Raw genomic sequence first — 15,156 nt, 5'->3', positions numbered from 1 at the left:
GTTCACTGCACCCTCATCCACTTCCCTCTGACACACACGTGCATTCTTGCTCTGCCCAGACCCCCACAAATCACATCTGATCATAGAATCAGGTTTAAAGGCCGGGATCCTATAGACTCCATCATGTACAGATATGGCCTCTCTTGGCCTAGAGCCTTTTGAATTTGAAATAAAAAGACAAGTTGTCTGTCCCCCCACTCCCAGCATACAGCAGTGAAACACAGTCGGAATACTTACAATAATCCTGCCATTCCAAAGGGGGAGGACAGGAGGCACTTGGCCGTCACTGGCCCACAGATTTCTGAACTCTCTCTGGAAAGATGCTTCCAGGTCCCCCAACTCTGAGGACAGGGAATGTTTCTTGAATAAGCGTTGACCCAGCTGCCTGGTTTTCGGCTCTGTCCCCTGCAGCATCCTTTCCTCACCTTCCATCACCACTTCTGAAAAGGAGTGGAAATGTGCTTTTGAGAAACTTTCTCCACCTGTTTCCTTCCTGCAGAAACTTGGGATCTTTTTGGATTTTACTTTACTCTAGACTGGTGAGCTACCTTAAAAACATTGTGCATTTCCTGGATATCTGTGTCAGAAGCCACACCCATACTCCTCTTGGAGACTTGCCTTTCTTCTAAACCTAATTATAGACACTTTTGGCATGTAACCTTCTGGAGGTTGAAACCAGTGAGGCTTTTAGGAATCCTTGTCCAGCTGAGAGGACTTAGCTGGCACCAACTTTATTCTTTTGGAGATTTTAACAAGGCACCTTATGCTTATACCCCTCTTTCCTCATTTGTTTTTCCCTCTGAGATCAGTTCCCTGGATATGATCTTTGTCCCCAGGCTTTTGTCTTACTTTGAAAATCTTTTGCTCGTTGGAGATGAGACGCTTCATTCAGCCCAGCACATCTTTTAATTTCTATATTTTCTCTAAATTCCATTTTGAAATACCCTGTTTTTCTTTGAGTTTGTCTCTTTCTTGTGGGACCTTATCAGATGCAGCTTGTAAGACACTTTCACTGTTCTACTTAGAACTAATCTCTTTGCTCAAATCCAAACTTCAGTGGGTACACTTTCTATCTTCTGAGTTAGAACAGGCGACAGTTTTACCAAACCATAAATACTGGCCATTAATTAAATACTGGCCATTGCCACTATTCCCTGCCTCTGCCTGCCACCCAGTCCCAGTCAGCGCTACATATTTTAGTTTTCTGTTACAGCAGCACTAGTTTCTGGATGCTAACATGTGTTTCAGCTATCTAATGTCTCAATGATGCTGTGTACCAAAAGACCCCAGAAAACCTCAGTGGATGTAACATGCCTTCTCTGCTCGTGTTTGGGGATCAGCGGAGTGTCACCTGGTCAACTCTGCTGGTCTTCGCTGGGCTCACTTACAAATCTGAGAGTCTACCGGCTGTGGGCTGGGTGTCCGGTGGCCTTGGCTGCAGCAGCCCAGCTCTGCTCCGCCTCTGTCACCTTCCTTCCAGGACCAGCGGGCAGGGACAGGATTGACCTTCTCGTGGCAATGGATGACAGAGGTACACGTGGGCAAACCCGAATTCACAGGCCCTGATTCAAGGCATTACTTGTATCAAGTCTAGTTAACATACCATCCGCCAAACCCAGTGACATGATTGAGGCTATTTGGGGGGTCATGGAAAGTCACCCTGCCTCTGCCAGGAGAGCCTGCATAATCACAAACCTGGACGAGGCCATGGCTACAGAGAGGGCTAGGAGGTGGGGACATCTGGGGACATTAAGATACTACAGCAAGTTAAGACGTTGGCATGACTGGTGTCTAGTTGATTTTCTTCAGAAGTCTCTCCCACCTAAGTTAGGGGCACTGAAGTATGCATTTAACGAAATGGGTCAGAATCACCTTAGGAGGGAAAACTTACCATTTATAGTAGCATATTTAAGTTGGTCTAGAAAAGGTATATTTTCTAAAAATTTAAATGTGTGCCATCTATGCAGTGTCTCTGTGGAACATCCATCCCTTTTATAAATCTGTGGCACTTGTAAATTTTTAGAAATTATAAAATTAATAGGAGTTTGTTTTTATCTTTTTATCTCTTTGATCAACTACCTTGTCTTAGTAGCAACCTAAACTCAAGAAAGCCCTATCAGCTTAAATATGGCAGTTACTTATTCATTGAGCAACATTCATTGAGTCTCAGGTACCAGATAGTGTGGGGACCGGGTAGTGGGCAGGGACGAACATAGTCAGTAGCTTTGGAGAATTTCTGGTCCTATGGGACTGGTACTAACATTTCTGCCTTGTTTAAGAAATTAATTTATGGTTAAGAGGAAAAGGACTTCCCTGGTAGCTCAGCTCGTAAAGAATCCACCTGCAATTCAGGAGACCCCGATTCAATTCCTGGGTCAGGAAGATCCCCTGCAGAAGGGACAGGCTACCCACTCCAGTATTCTTGGGCGTCCCTGGCGGCTCAGATGGTAAAGAATCCGCCTGCAATGCGGGAGACTGGATTCTATCCCTGAGTCAGGAAGATCCCCTGGAGGAGGGTATGGCTACCCACTCCAGTACTCTTGCCTGGGGAATTCCATGAACAGAGGAGCCTGGCAGGCTTCAGTCCATGGGTTCGCAAAGAGTCAGACATGACTGAGCGACTTTCACTTTCACTTTAAAAGGAAAAAGAAGAAAATATAAAAATTTTTTTAAAAAGGAAAAAGATGATGATGAAGAGATGTAAACCTTCTGCTTTCATGTCAGAAAGTGTTGTTCAGCTCTGCAACTCAGCTGTGAGATTTGGTTACCTGGTTTTTCCAGGTTTGACCTTTGCTGGTTGCTTTAAAAAAAGAAAAGGCAAACAGATGGTCACTAATTTGGGCAGTGATCTAATTGGAATACCTAGTAGAACATTCTGGAGCAGCAGTTCTTCCTCTGAATTCACAGACACCTCCACCAAGAGATCCATGGGTAGACTTTAGGAGGTCCATGAACTTGGATGAGGGGAAAAATTACATCTTCATTCTCACTGATCTTAATAAGGAATGTGATGTGTCCTTTGGTTATGAAAATGGGCATCCGATCTGATTACAGTATGTGTGAAACCTTGTCATCCATAGAAGTCACAGATCTTTTTATAGCGAGTGTTTTTGATAGATCAAAATATAGTTTACTTTCTTCTCTATTTAGAAATTATTATAGTCACTAGACCCGCCACTGGAGCTTGTCACTTCATGCACTAATGAAGCACACACATTGCCAAATCACAAGTTTTTTTCCTTCAATTTTTAATAACTTTGGGTACAATCAGTTTCTCTTGTCTTCCCATTGATTTTTATTTTAGTTTACCTTGTGCATTTAAACATTCTCCTGAGAAAGGATCCACAGATTTCACTGCCAAAGGGGGACCCCATGACATAAAAAAGGTTACGAGCAACATTCTCAGGCAGAAGTCAGCAGGCATTTTCTGTTTTAATAGTTTTCTCCGTTTATTTATGGCTGTGCTGGGTCTCCGCTGCTGCACGTGGCCTTCCCTCGGTGCAGTCAGTGGGGGCCGCCCCGCGGTCGGGGTGCACTGGCTCCCATCGCGGGAGCGGCTCCCAGTGTGGGGAACGGGCTCTAGGGCGCAAGGGCTCAGCACGGCAGCGTGAGACCGAGCAGTCACAGCTCCCCGGCTCTGGGGCGCAGGCTCAGCATCGCAGCTCACAGGCCTAGTTGTTCCAAGGCGTGTGAGATCTCCCAGACCAGGGATCAAGCCAGCATCTCAGGGAAGCCCAGCAGGCTTTTTCCATAAAGAGCCAGATAGTTAACACTGCAGGCTTTGCGGACCATACAGTGTCTGTCACAGATACTCAGCTCTGCTGTTGGAGCATGAAAGCAGTCATCAGCGACACATTATCAGATGGACACGACTGTGTTACAATAAAACTTTATTTACAGAAACAAACTGTGGGCCGGATTTGGCCCATAGTCTGTATAGCTTACCATTCCTTGTTCAGGAGTTTTGTGTGAATGACCTTAGTGGCATTTTAGTCATGCAAAGCGTTGTTTGGTTTGGAGCGTCTTCATTTTCTCAAAGCTTGTTTAATCTGCTCCCTGCCATCGTTAATTGCATTTATTGAACATCTCACAATGATGTTATAAGTCTTGTACCAAAAAGCCGGAACACAGTCCCACTCTTTTAAGTTTACAGTAAGAAAGCCTTGGTCATATGTACAGATAATGACCCAGCATCTAAAAATACCAGCTTTGGAATCAGCCTGGGTTGGAATCCGAGCTCTGCCATGTACTACCCAGTGACTATGAACAAGTGATGTAGTCCCTCTAGGCCTCAGTTCTTCTCATTCATAAATAGTGCTGAGAATAATATTGACAGCGGTACCCACCTCATAGAAATGTCGGGATCTTCAAATGAGACCATTCTTGTGGAGTGCTCAGCAGGGCACCTGCCTTCCCAGAAGCCGCCGAAGACTCTTAGCTGCTTTCTCTTGCTCAAACAGCATTGCAATGGGTGGGCTCACCAATTTGCTTCAATTATCAGACGATTGGGACTTGGCATTCACTGAGGAAATAAATTTGGAATATCCATGTCCTTTCAGATGTTTGCAATTTCGCTTTTCCTGTTCATCTTTCACCGCACATGAATCTTTAAAAAAAAAAAAAAAATCAAGCAGCTGGATTTTGTAACTCCAAGAGTAAAGAACACAGCTGGTGATGTGGATAAATTAAGTTGCACGCAATAAACACATCTTTAATGATAAACATCTACATGAAGTATAAGCGGGGCGTCTCAATCACTGTAAAAAGGATATTCTGATGAGTGAGCACGGAGCTGACTGATTTGAAAATGTACCCTTGAATCTGTTACAACACATAACTCAATCAAAATCAACGGATTATGCAAAATTATACAACTGTGAACGGTTCCCTAGCAGAGCGAGCACATTAATGGTAGGAAGAGCTAGCCTGATTGTTTCAAAGGAGACACTGAGGGTATTCACAAACCTTCTTTTACGGGGGACGATTAAGCAGCTTGATTTTCAGTCTCCATTTTCCTTCCGGGTATGATGATGGTGGTGGTGGGAAAGTTTGGGGAAAGGAAAGACGCCCCGGACCCCCCCTCTTTTTTTTCCTCCCAGGGGCTGCTAGGAGCTGCAGTTAGAAGGTCTCCACGCGCCCGCCTCGGTTTAAGCGGGTTTCTGGTGTGTGCTTCGGGGGGATCCGCTGTGATTGTTGCCTGCCTGTTCTTATCGAAACTCACCTTGTGTTGACAGGGGACGCCCCCTTCCAGTGCTGGCTCTGTAGCGCCAAGTTCAAAATCAGCTCGGACTTGAAAAGGCACATGCGCGTGCACTCGGGGGAGAAGCCTTTCAAGTGCGAGTTCTGCAGCGTCCGCTGCACCATGAAGGGGAACCTCAAGTCTCACATCCGCATCAAGCACAGCGGGAAGAGCTTCGCGTGTCCGCACTGCGACTTCCTGGGGGACAGCAAGGCGGCGCTCCGCAAGCACAGCCGGCTGCACCAGGCCGAGCACCCCGAGAAGTGCCCCGAGTGCAGCTACTCCTGCTCCAGCAAGGCCGCGCTGCGCGTGCACAGCCGCGTGCACTGCCCCGACCGGCCCTTCAAGTGCGGCCACTGCAGCTTCGACACCAAGCAGCCCAGCAACCTGGCCAAGCACGTGAAGAAGTTCCACGGCGACGCGCTCAAGAGCGAGGCGGCGGAGAGGAGAGACGCGGGCCGGCCGGGCGGCCGCCAGGCGGCCAGGCTGGACGCCAAGAAGACCTTCCACTGCGACCGCTGCGACGCCTCGTTCATGCGCGAGGACTCGCTCCGCAGCCACAGGCGGCAGCACAGTGAGTATGGCGACGGCAAGGGCGCCGACGTGACGGTCCTGCAGCTGCAGGTGGACGCCGGCAAGCCGCCCGCCGCGCCCCTGGCCGTGGGGCACCTGCCCCTGCCGCCCACCCCGGCGCCCCCGTTCAGCGAGGGCAGGGTCAAAATCATCGTGGGCCACCAAGTGCCCCAGGCCAGCACCATCGTCCAGGCGGCGGCGGCCGCCGTGAACATCGTGCAGCCCGCCTTGGTGGCGCCGAACCCCGAGGAGCTGCGGGGCAACAGCCGGCTGCAGGTCCTCCGCCAGGTCAACCTGATCGCGCCCCCTCCGCCCCCCGGCTGCCCCGGCGAGGCCGCGGCGCTGCCCCAGCCGGCTGTCCTGCTGACCACCCACGACCAGACCCTCATCCCCACCGCCCCGGGCGGCCCCCAGGAGGGCTCCGGCAACCAGACTTTCATCACCAGCTCGGGCATCACGTGTACTGACTTCGAAGGCCTGAACGCCCTGATTCAGGAGGGGACCGCTGAAGTGACGGTGGTCAGCGACGGCGGCCAGAGCATCGCAGTGGCCACCACGGCGCCGCCCATATTCTCCACGTCCCAGCAAGAGCTCCCCAAGCAGACTTACTCCATCATCCAAGGAGGGGCCCACCCAGCGCTGCTCTGTCCCGCGGATTCCATCCCGGACTAGTGCTCATAAAACAAGAGCAAGGGGGGAAAAGGAGTGACTCCCAAAAAGGACGTCAGAAAGAGAATTCTGTAAGAGAATTACTGCTTCCTTACTGTTTTCAAGGGCTGCTGTGAAAAACGCCTCGCCCCCATAATAAATGGCAATTTTATACTGCTCACTGTAATTTGTTTACGCTGTGATGATTTTGAGCCCTCTGAATCACCCTGTTCTAACTGCTGTGGAGTGAGTCTTCAGTGCTACCAACATGACCCGTTTAGGGGCTGGAATGAAAGGAGTAGTGAATGCATTTGTTTGCTTCCAACTTGTTTCCCAGCTCTAATAAAGGATTTTTCCATCTCATTAAATTTGTGTAGTAGATGGTACTTCTCAGCCTATTGTGAGCTTCCATTCTGAAACCCCCGCAGTGTTTGGGGGTTATAGTGTTTTAATACATGGATACAAATCTATTGGCATGAAGGACCATTTTCTACATAATGTTACATGGATATGCCTAAAAACAGTTTAGGGCAAATGAGGGGGCGGGGGAAGGAATGGTTTCCTAATAAGTTGATACATGATTCAAACATAACAAATGTTAATGATTCTTTAGAGTCACCGTGTGATTTGGGTTATTGGGGGGGTGAGTTATATAATTAAAGAGAACTTGAAGAAGCAAAGGTTCTTAGTCCTCTCTCATAAATAGTATGTAAACGTCTTACCTTCTTCACAGTCATATATGTGTGGTGCCTAAAGTGACCCAACTATCATTTTTATTTTAAAACTTCAGAGTGACGAACCTGACATTTCTGTTTAGATGCTAATATAATGCAAGTTCCTGTTAGCCTTTAGGACAATTTTCTAGAATGCCGTTGTGTTAGATATTAATATACATGCAGTCCCAGGGATCAGACAAGCGAGATTGGAAAAGCGTCTATGTTTTTCCAAAGTGTGGGCTGTACAGAGAGGAAAATTCAAATTTTACTGTTTTGAATTGAAATGCCGTGTGATCAGTAGGTGGCGCCAGAGAGTAGTCTCAAGTTTCCCTTCAAAGACCTGAGGCTTCCCTGGGGGTCAGATGGTGAAGAATCCACCTGCAATGCAGGAGACCCAGGTTCCATCCCTGGATGGGGAAGATCTCCTGGGAAGGGAATGGCCACCCACGCCGGTATTCTTGCTTGAAGAACTTCATAGACAAAGGAGCCTCAGGGCTACATAGTTGACGGGATCGCAGAGTGGGACACGACTGAGCAAATAACACTTTCACTTTCAAAGACCTGAACTGGGGTCTTCGTCTCTGATTTCCAGCTTCTAGTATTATCTTCAGCTCAGGATGGGCTCTTAACAAACTCTAAATGAATGAAACATGCTGTCACAGAGCATCAGCAAAGATTGGTCAGGAGGGGAGGTTACACTTGTGAGAGAAGCATATTTAAAATGAGAGAACACTTTAGATACATTTTTACCAGAGTCATCAACACTTTAATTTCCGTAACGCATGAACTTACTAAAATTCTCATGCATATCAACTCACTTTTACATAAAGATACTATCCCCCCTTTTTTTGTAATAGCAAACTGAGAAACTTTGCAAAATGGAGATGCCGGAAACCTTGAGAGTTGCCCATTAGAAACGAAAGCCAGCTTTCCATAAGACACAGAGTTCAAGCTGCGTTTTGTCTTCTGTTTTTGATCCCTTCCACTTGAACACAGTTTTGATAATTCACATATCTTCTTTGCCAGAATTTCTTTTCAGCTATGGTAATATGGTATTTATTTATCAGCTATGGTAATAATGCATCATTAGCTGTGGTTTGGTAAGAAATCAAAAAACTTGCAGTTTACTCTGTTAGTATTTTAGTTATTTTATCACTTTAGGATTATTGCTTGCAGCTCTTTGAGAAAATATTCAGCCACTAAATTCTAGCTGGGAAACTGTTATGAACCTATGTCCTACATGTTTCTTTTTTCCCAGTGTGCCCCTTGCTTCAACTTTTAAATGATATTTTCCTGCTTACGAATGTTATGTAGTCAAGATAGAAAATATGGGAACCATGTTATAACTCTTCCTCCAACATACGAGTGGGTTGTGTCCTGATAAAGCCATCATTAGGTTGAAAATATTACTAAGTCGAAAATATCATTAAGTCAAAAATGCATTTAATGCAGCTAATCTACCAAACATAGCTTAGCTTCACCTACCTTAAACATGCTCAAAACATTTACTTTAGCCGACCGCTGGGCTAATACAAAGCCCAACAAAGCCCGTTTTGTAGCAGGATATGGAATATCTCAGGTAAGGTATTGACTGCAGAAAGTGACGGTCATGGGTTGTAGGGGTACAGAATGGCTGTAGGTTCATCTTTGGGATCCCACGGCGGAGTCGCTGCCACTGCCCAGCCTCAGGAGAGAAGATCAGACTGCAGAGTGCTAGCCCAGGAAAAGATCGAAATTCAAAGTACAGTTCCATTGAATGCATATTGCTTTTGTACCATCGAAAAGTTAAAAAATTTTAAGTTGAGCCATCGTATAAATTTGGGGCCATCTGCATATATATTAAGAAAAATTCAAAGACGCTGATAGTTTTACTGCCCAGATGTAAAATTTGTGACCACCTTGATGTACCTCCTTCTAATCATTATTCTCTGTGCTTGCGTGTGTTTTCTACTCCAGTTACAGAGCTGGGGTTGAATCGAGCACACTGTTTTCTTTTTATATGCTATATTTGTCTTTAGACCATTACATCTCCAGAGAGCTGCAGCTCTCCATTTAAACATGTAAAGCACATACACATACATGCATATACACACACGTGCATATTTGGATTTTTTTTTAACAAACTACAACAGGAAAACTTGTTCTTCCTGATAAACTATATATAGAGCTGGACAAAAACCAAGACAATAATCTCCAGCCTATTCTTACCCCACCCAAGGTAAGTAAGGTCTCTGTGTTCATACCAGCTCAAAAGATAACCTAGAAAAGTTTGTCCTTATTTTTGTAGTATTGCACTATATACATTTCTCTCTGATGTGAAAAATGAAAGTGTTAATCGTTCAGTCGTATCCGAACCTTTGCAAGCCCATGGACTGTAACCCACCAGGCTCCTCTGTCCATGGAGTTCTCCAGGCAAGAATACTGAAGGGGGTAGCCATTCCCTTCTCCGGGGGATCTTCCCCACCCAGGGATCGAACCCAGAGCTCCAGATTCTTTACCGTCTGAGCCACCAGTAAAGGTTTTTCCTTGTTTTTATAGTATCACACTACGTCCATTTCTCTCTGCCTTGCTCTTATTGCTCCACACACAGTACCATCTGTCAGTACAGCAACGCCAAACTTTTTTTAAGCAAAAGGTAGAGTATGAATTACCGTGTTATAAGCACCCACCTCCATATTCCTGGATATTTTGGTTGTTTGGGCGTTTGTTTGCCATTACAAGCTGCCACAGTAAATGTCTTACGTAATTCTTCGTATTCATTTGTGCTTTATTTTCTTTCTGTAGGTTAGATTTCTCAAAGTGAGTTTCAGTGAGTTTCTGTAGTTTCCATTGCGTAGACTCACATGACTTTTTCAGAATGATGGTCTCATTGGGTATGAGCTCCAGCTCTCACCAATCTCGGGTGTTACTGATCTTTTGAGGTCTAGTCAATCTGATGTGTGAAAATGGTAATCAGGACTCTGCATTCCCTGAGCTCGAGCTTTGATCTGCATCTCCCTGACGCCTCTGCGTAGACTTCTGATTATTTGCACTTTTCTTATCTATGAACTTTAAACTCATACTCTCGTTTTTCTCCGTGGGTTGTTGGGCACCTGGGACATGAACCCCATGTCTGTCACATGGTACCCTTCTTCACTGTACATTCCTATGAAACTTTCCAATTTTTTTCTGTAATTAATGGTCTATTTGGATTTTATATCTCAACCTGATATATTTTGGTACAACAGACTTTGCAAAAGGAAAAAAAAACATTCATTTCACTCTAAATTTTCAAATCTGTAGTATGTAATTCCACTTAGTCTCTTTAAATTATTTAGAATCTTCAGGTTTTTTTGGCCTAACAGCTTTCTGATTACCTTTTTTGTTTGTTTGGGATTTTGTGAAAGGTTTTGGGGGTTTTTTGTTTGACTTTTGGTTTTGTTTTGTTGCTGTTGTTGGGTTTGGGTTTTTTGGGTTTTGTTTTGCTTTGTTTTTTGGTATTTTCAGTTTTCTCCTTAGGTAGTCTGCCAAGAGTTTATCTTGTTTTTTATGTAAAAGTAATGCTTTTGCTTTTATTTATTCTTTCTCTGCTTCTCCTCCATTTTATTCACTTCAGCATTTATCTTTATTTCAGTATTTTTATTAATTCGTTCCCCTGTTTTTCTTTCAGTTTATTTTATTATTCTAATTTCCTGTATTAAGTTCACTTATTTTCAGCCTTTAATAGTAAAAGCATTTAAACCTATGTATTTTCCAGTATGACTTATAGATCTTTTTTTTTTTTTTGTCAGAAAAAGATCATTTTTTTCGAAGTTTCAAAATCATGACTGTCATACCAATATAAAGTAAACAGGCATTAGCAATTTCATTTAATTCAGTAAGTAATGAAGGAATCAGTAAGATGTTACAACAGGTTCCAAGGAGAATTCAATGAATGAACACTTAAACAGGCGGTCAGGAATACTGAAGTGAGTTCACAGACAGATGCAAAATTGGTCAGTGTCTACAGGGCAACCATCAGTTGCATTCCACCCACAAAGTCTGTTGGCATTCTTGCATGTTTGTTGCATTATCGTATGTTTCTATAACTCACAAAGTTGTAAAATATCTCAAAAACACTGACAGGCATTGACCCCTGTAGAATTAGGGGACCTGGGGCTGGGATCTCACAGACCAGCCAGTAATCTTTTTTGCCTGTTTCCAAGTCTTTCAGAAATTTTCTTGACATCCATATCTCTACAGATTTTTATATGAAGTGTCTTTTCAAAAATTTCTAGATTCTTTGTTATTCCAGTTTTAGGGTTGGTTGGTTGGTTTGGTGGATCAGGGGGATAAAATCCAAGAGGTTTATTTCTTATTTTTTTAAGTAAGTACAATTTGTGAGACTACATTTTGGTTTTTGATATTAATGTTTTGATCTGAGAATATGACCTGTAAAATATGTGCTTTTGGTAATTTATTCGTTTTCATGGCCATGCAATGACCAGTTTTTGTCAATGTATGATGGAGATCTATGAATTAAGCATGTTGATTTTGTTATTCAGATTTTCTGAATCCCTCTTAGTTTTTGTCTATTTGGTAAATTTCAAAATAAGTATTTTTAAACCTTTCACTATCATTGTATTTTTTATCAAGCTTTTCTTGTATTACTGTGTTTCATTTTATTGTATTTTGTCACACGTTGTTTGATGCATATAATTTTGTGGCTGTGATGTGTTCTTTGTCAGTTTCACAATTTATCCTTTATGCCTGATCTTTCCATTTAAAAGTTTTTGGCCTTAAATTATACTTTATTTTGTGACAATATTCTAAGACTTATTTTATATTTTATTATATTTTCTCAATTTATCTTTGCCCACTCTGTGGTTTAATATCTTTCTTTAATAGTATCTCTTTGTCTTTGGTTGGAGAATTCAAACTGTTTGCATTTATCATAGTAACATATACTTAGTATTATTCATTTCTGTCTTATTTAATATTTACAACTTATTAAACTTAGTGATTTTCTTCTTTTCCCTTTCTAGCTTTTCACTTTGTTCTCAATGGTTCTTAAATATGTCTCCATTCTGCTAATAGTTACTTTCTAAACTTTAGTGATTATTCTTAAATTGCTTCCTCTACTGTTATATCAAATATAAATATTAACCAGGCGCCAGCCTTTCGTTAAGAATCTGCATCCTCCTAAGAGGAGGCTGTGGGACCACATCTCTTTCTACAACCCCCTCCCCAAATCCTGGGTTTTGCTGAGATAGCTTCTAGATCGTTTACTTCCAGACTTTTGTTAAATTTTACCCTACAGAATGTCTCTTATGTTATTATTCCCAAATTACCATCATCCACTGAGATATAATCAAAGTTACAACATTCATTTTTCATCTTAGTGTCTTATACTCTTTTTTCTGTATTTCATATCTTTACTCAGATTTTAATCCTTATTCCGTTAATCTCTTGAGTATATTCCTCAGAAAGGTCACATAGGTTGGTATTTCTTTTGTCCTGGCAGAGGAATAATACCTTTGGACAGAGGGTTCTTTTAAGTCATCTTTAAAATCTATTCTCATGGAGATGAAAAGTTTGATATTGATCTGATCCAGTGACTGGCAAAACTGAGATAGAATGGCAGTGTTGCCAGGGGGAAAAAGTTGGGAAGTCTCTATCTCAGCCAATCAGATCGAAAGAACTGGTCTCTGAAACTTCCAGATCTGAAACTTAATCATTTCATCCTACTACTCAGCAACAAAATTATGGTTCTGTAAATTGAAACACATTTTTTTATTCCCTTTGACCATAGGGCTCCAAGCTTTAAATACTTCTTTACGTCAAATTATCATTAGAAACAACTTTTTGTTGTTGTTATGTTGTAAACATGTTTTGATAATTAAAATTTTAAAAATTTACTGAGAGATAGGACTAGTTTTTAATCAGCTTATATATCTGTGATGAACAGTACATAAAACTTTGTATCTGCTAAAATGAGGGACAGATCATTTGCAGTTATATTCTCAGTTTTCTTTTTTATTGGTGTAAACCCGGAGAAGTCTCAGTCACACAAGTAAGGATGTGGACATAGAAAGTGTATTGTTTCAGCAATGCTTCTCAATTATTTAAATTCCTTCTGAGTTAAATGCCAGATCATACAATGATCAATCATAATTAATTGGGTCAATTTTGTTAAAAGCAAAGAACTGAAAACCACTTGAGATTTCCTTCCCAGTCATGGAGCACTTACTTTCTCAACCTCGGCACCATAAGTCACCTCCTGGGTGTTTTCTTAGATGATCAGTTTTAGGGAAAAGTACACATAAAAGTGGAGGATCTGAGAACTGGTTTCCTCAATCATGCCCATACACCTCTTGAGAAATCTTTCTATTCCCCAATACAAGAACACCATTTACAGGCTCTTGCTATGGAGCAGGGTTTAGCAAACTTCCGTAAGCCAGAGACAATAGTGAAGGAGAGGGTACAGTTGCGTTCCAATGAAACTTTATTTATGGACACTGACAGCTGAGTTTCATGTAGTTTTCAAGCGTCACAAACTATTCTTTTTCTCCAACCGTTTTTTTTAAAATGTGAAAACCATTCCTGGCTCGCAGACCACACAAACACAGGTGTGTTGGGCCACAGTTTGCCAGCCCTTGCCCTAGTACAACTGCACAGAGTAGGTACCTAACAGACTTTTATTAAATAAAGAGCAATAACGATTTTCAGTGATAAAAAGCTAACATTTGTTGACTCAGGATATGCCATGCATGCATGCATGCTAAGTCACTTCAGTCGTGTCTGACTTTGCGACCCCATGAACTGTAGCCCACCAGGCTCCTCTGTCCAACACAGTGCTAAATGCTGTACGTCGTTATCTCATCCTCCTAACAGCCCACGAGGGGGGCACAATTATTACCCACTTTGTGCAGAAAAAGATGTTTCCCAGCTTGCCGGGTGTAAGATTCACCTGGAAAACGTGTGACAAAGGCCCGCAGCCACAGCCCAGCTTTGGCAATACCGATACAGTCCGCCTGTGAGGGGCCCTGAGAACCTGTGTTTTAGAAATAGCACCAGCGACTATTTTTCTGATCCAGACAACATGGGAAATACTAAAGAATCAAAGGCTCAGGAAGGGTAAGAAACCCACCCAAGGTCACGCAGCAAATTCCCTTGTAATGTTGCAGCCATCAGCCAGCATTCAAATCACCTGCCCCATCCTAACCGGCATGTTTTCTGTCATCACGACCTTCATCCAGTTTGGTAAATCCGGGATTCTTCTCTACTCCCACCCACCCCTGGACCCCCCTGGAATAGTCAGTGGGACTGGGAAGCCGTTGCTGGTGTGCCTGCCACACCCACCCCCAGATGTGAGTGACAGATGTGTTTTGTTGCGTGCTGATTTATAGCTATAGCTTGGGGAATTCAAAGGTAGAATCTTTGCCCTGAGTTTCTCATACACACCAAAATATTTGTTTTATGTTTCATATTATTCTGTGTTTGATCTAAGAGAGTAAAATATAAGCCTGTTAGCATTCTTCCAAAAGGAAAAGGCCAAAAAAAAAAATAAGTAAATGGGGCTCCTTGGGGAATGTTAGCTCCTGGGAGAGGTGTTTATTTCTAGAGAAGCAATACCACATTTATATCGTGTATATAAAGAGACCGTGTAGTCCATCATCCAGTCTGGGACAGAGAGTAAGGCGGCACTCTGATAATTAGGACAGGCGAGCAGATGTAAGTAGCTTCCAATATGCCCTTAGCACCCATTCCAATGGAAGGCCGAGCCCAGAAGCTGTAAAATAATGCCTAATGCTTTGCCTTAGCAATGGAAGGCGGCAACACAACATAAGGCAAAGGTCAGAGTTTCATACCCCATGGGTCAGTTTTCCAAGAAAAATAACAAGTCACATGCCACAGAGTTGATGGAGTTTGAGTTTTGACCTAATGCTTTAGAGATAAATGTATTATTACTGTAAATGTATCATCTTTCTCTGTTTATGCTTCGCTGTGTGATTGCACTCC

General features: G+C 43.0%; 1 protein-coding gene across 2 annotated transcripts in view; it reads left to right on the top strand.

Annotated features, from left to right (window-relative positions):
* Nucleotides 1-15,156, top strand: part of ZFP64 (ZFP64 zinc finger protein) — a 73,668-nt gene that overhangs the window by 23,452 nt on the left and 35,060 nt on the right. The window contains exon 6 of one of the 2 annotated variants that reach the window (XM_070472765.1): nt 5,235-6,647. The exons of the other annotated variant lie outside the window; for it this stretch is intronic. Within the exon in view, the coding sequence (XP_070328866.1) occupies nt 5,235-6,484 (1,250 nt within the window). The 3' untranslated portion in view covers nt 6,485-6,647. Of the gene's footprint in view, nt 1-5,234; nt 6,648-15,156 lie in introns of those variants that run through there. 2 annotated transcript variants of the gene reach the window in all.

The sequence above is a fragment of the Odocoileus virginianus genome, chromosome 9, assembly GCF_023699985.2.
Source record: "Odocoileus virginianus isolate 20LAN1187 ecotype Illinois chromosome 9, Ovbor_1.2, whole genome shotgun sequence".
Classification (NCBI taxonomy): domain Eukaryota; kingdom Metazoa; phylum Chordata; class Mammalia; order Artiodactyla; family Cervidae; genus Odocoileus; species Odocoileus virginianus.
This window is presented reverse-complemented; position numbering and strand designations above follow the sequence as displayed.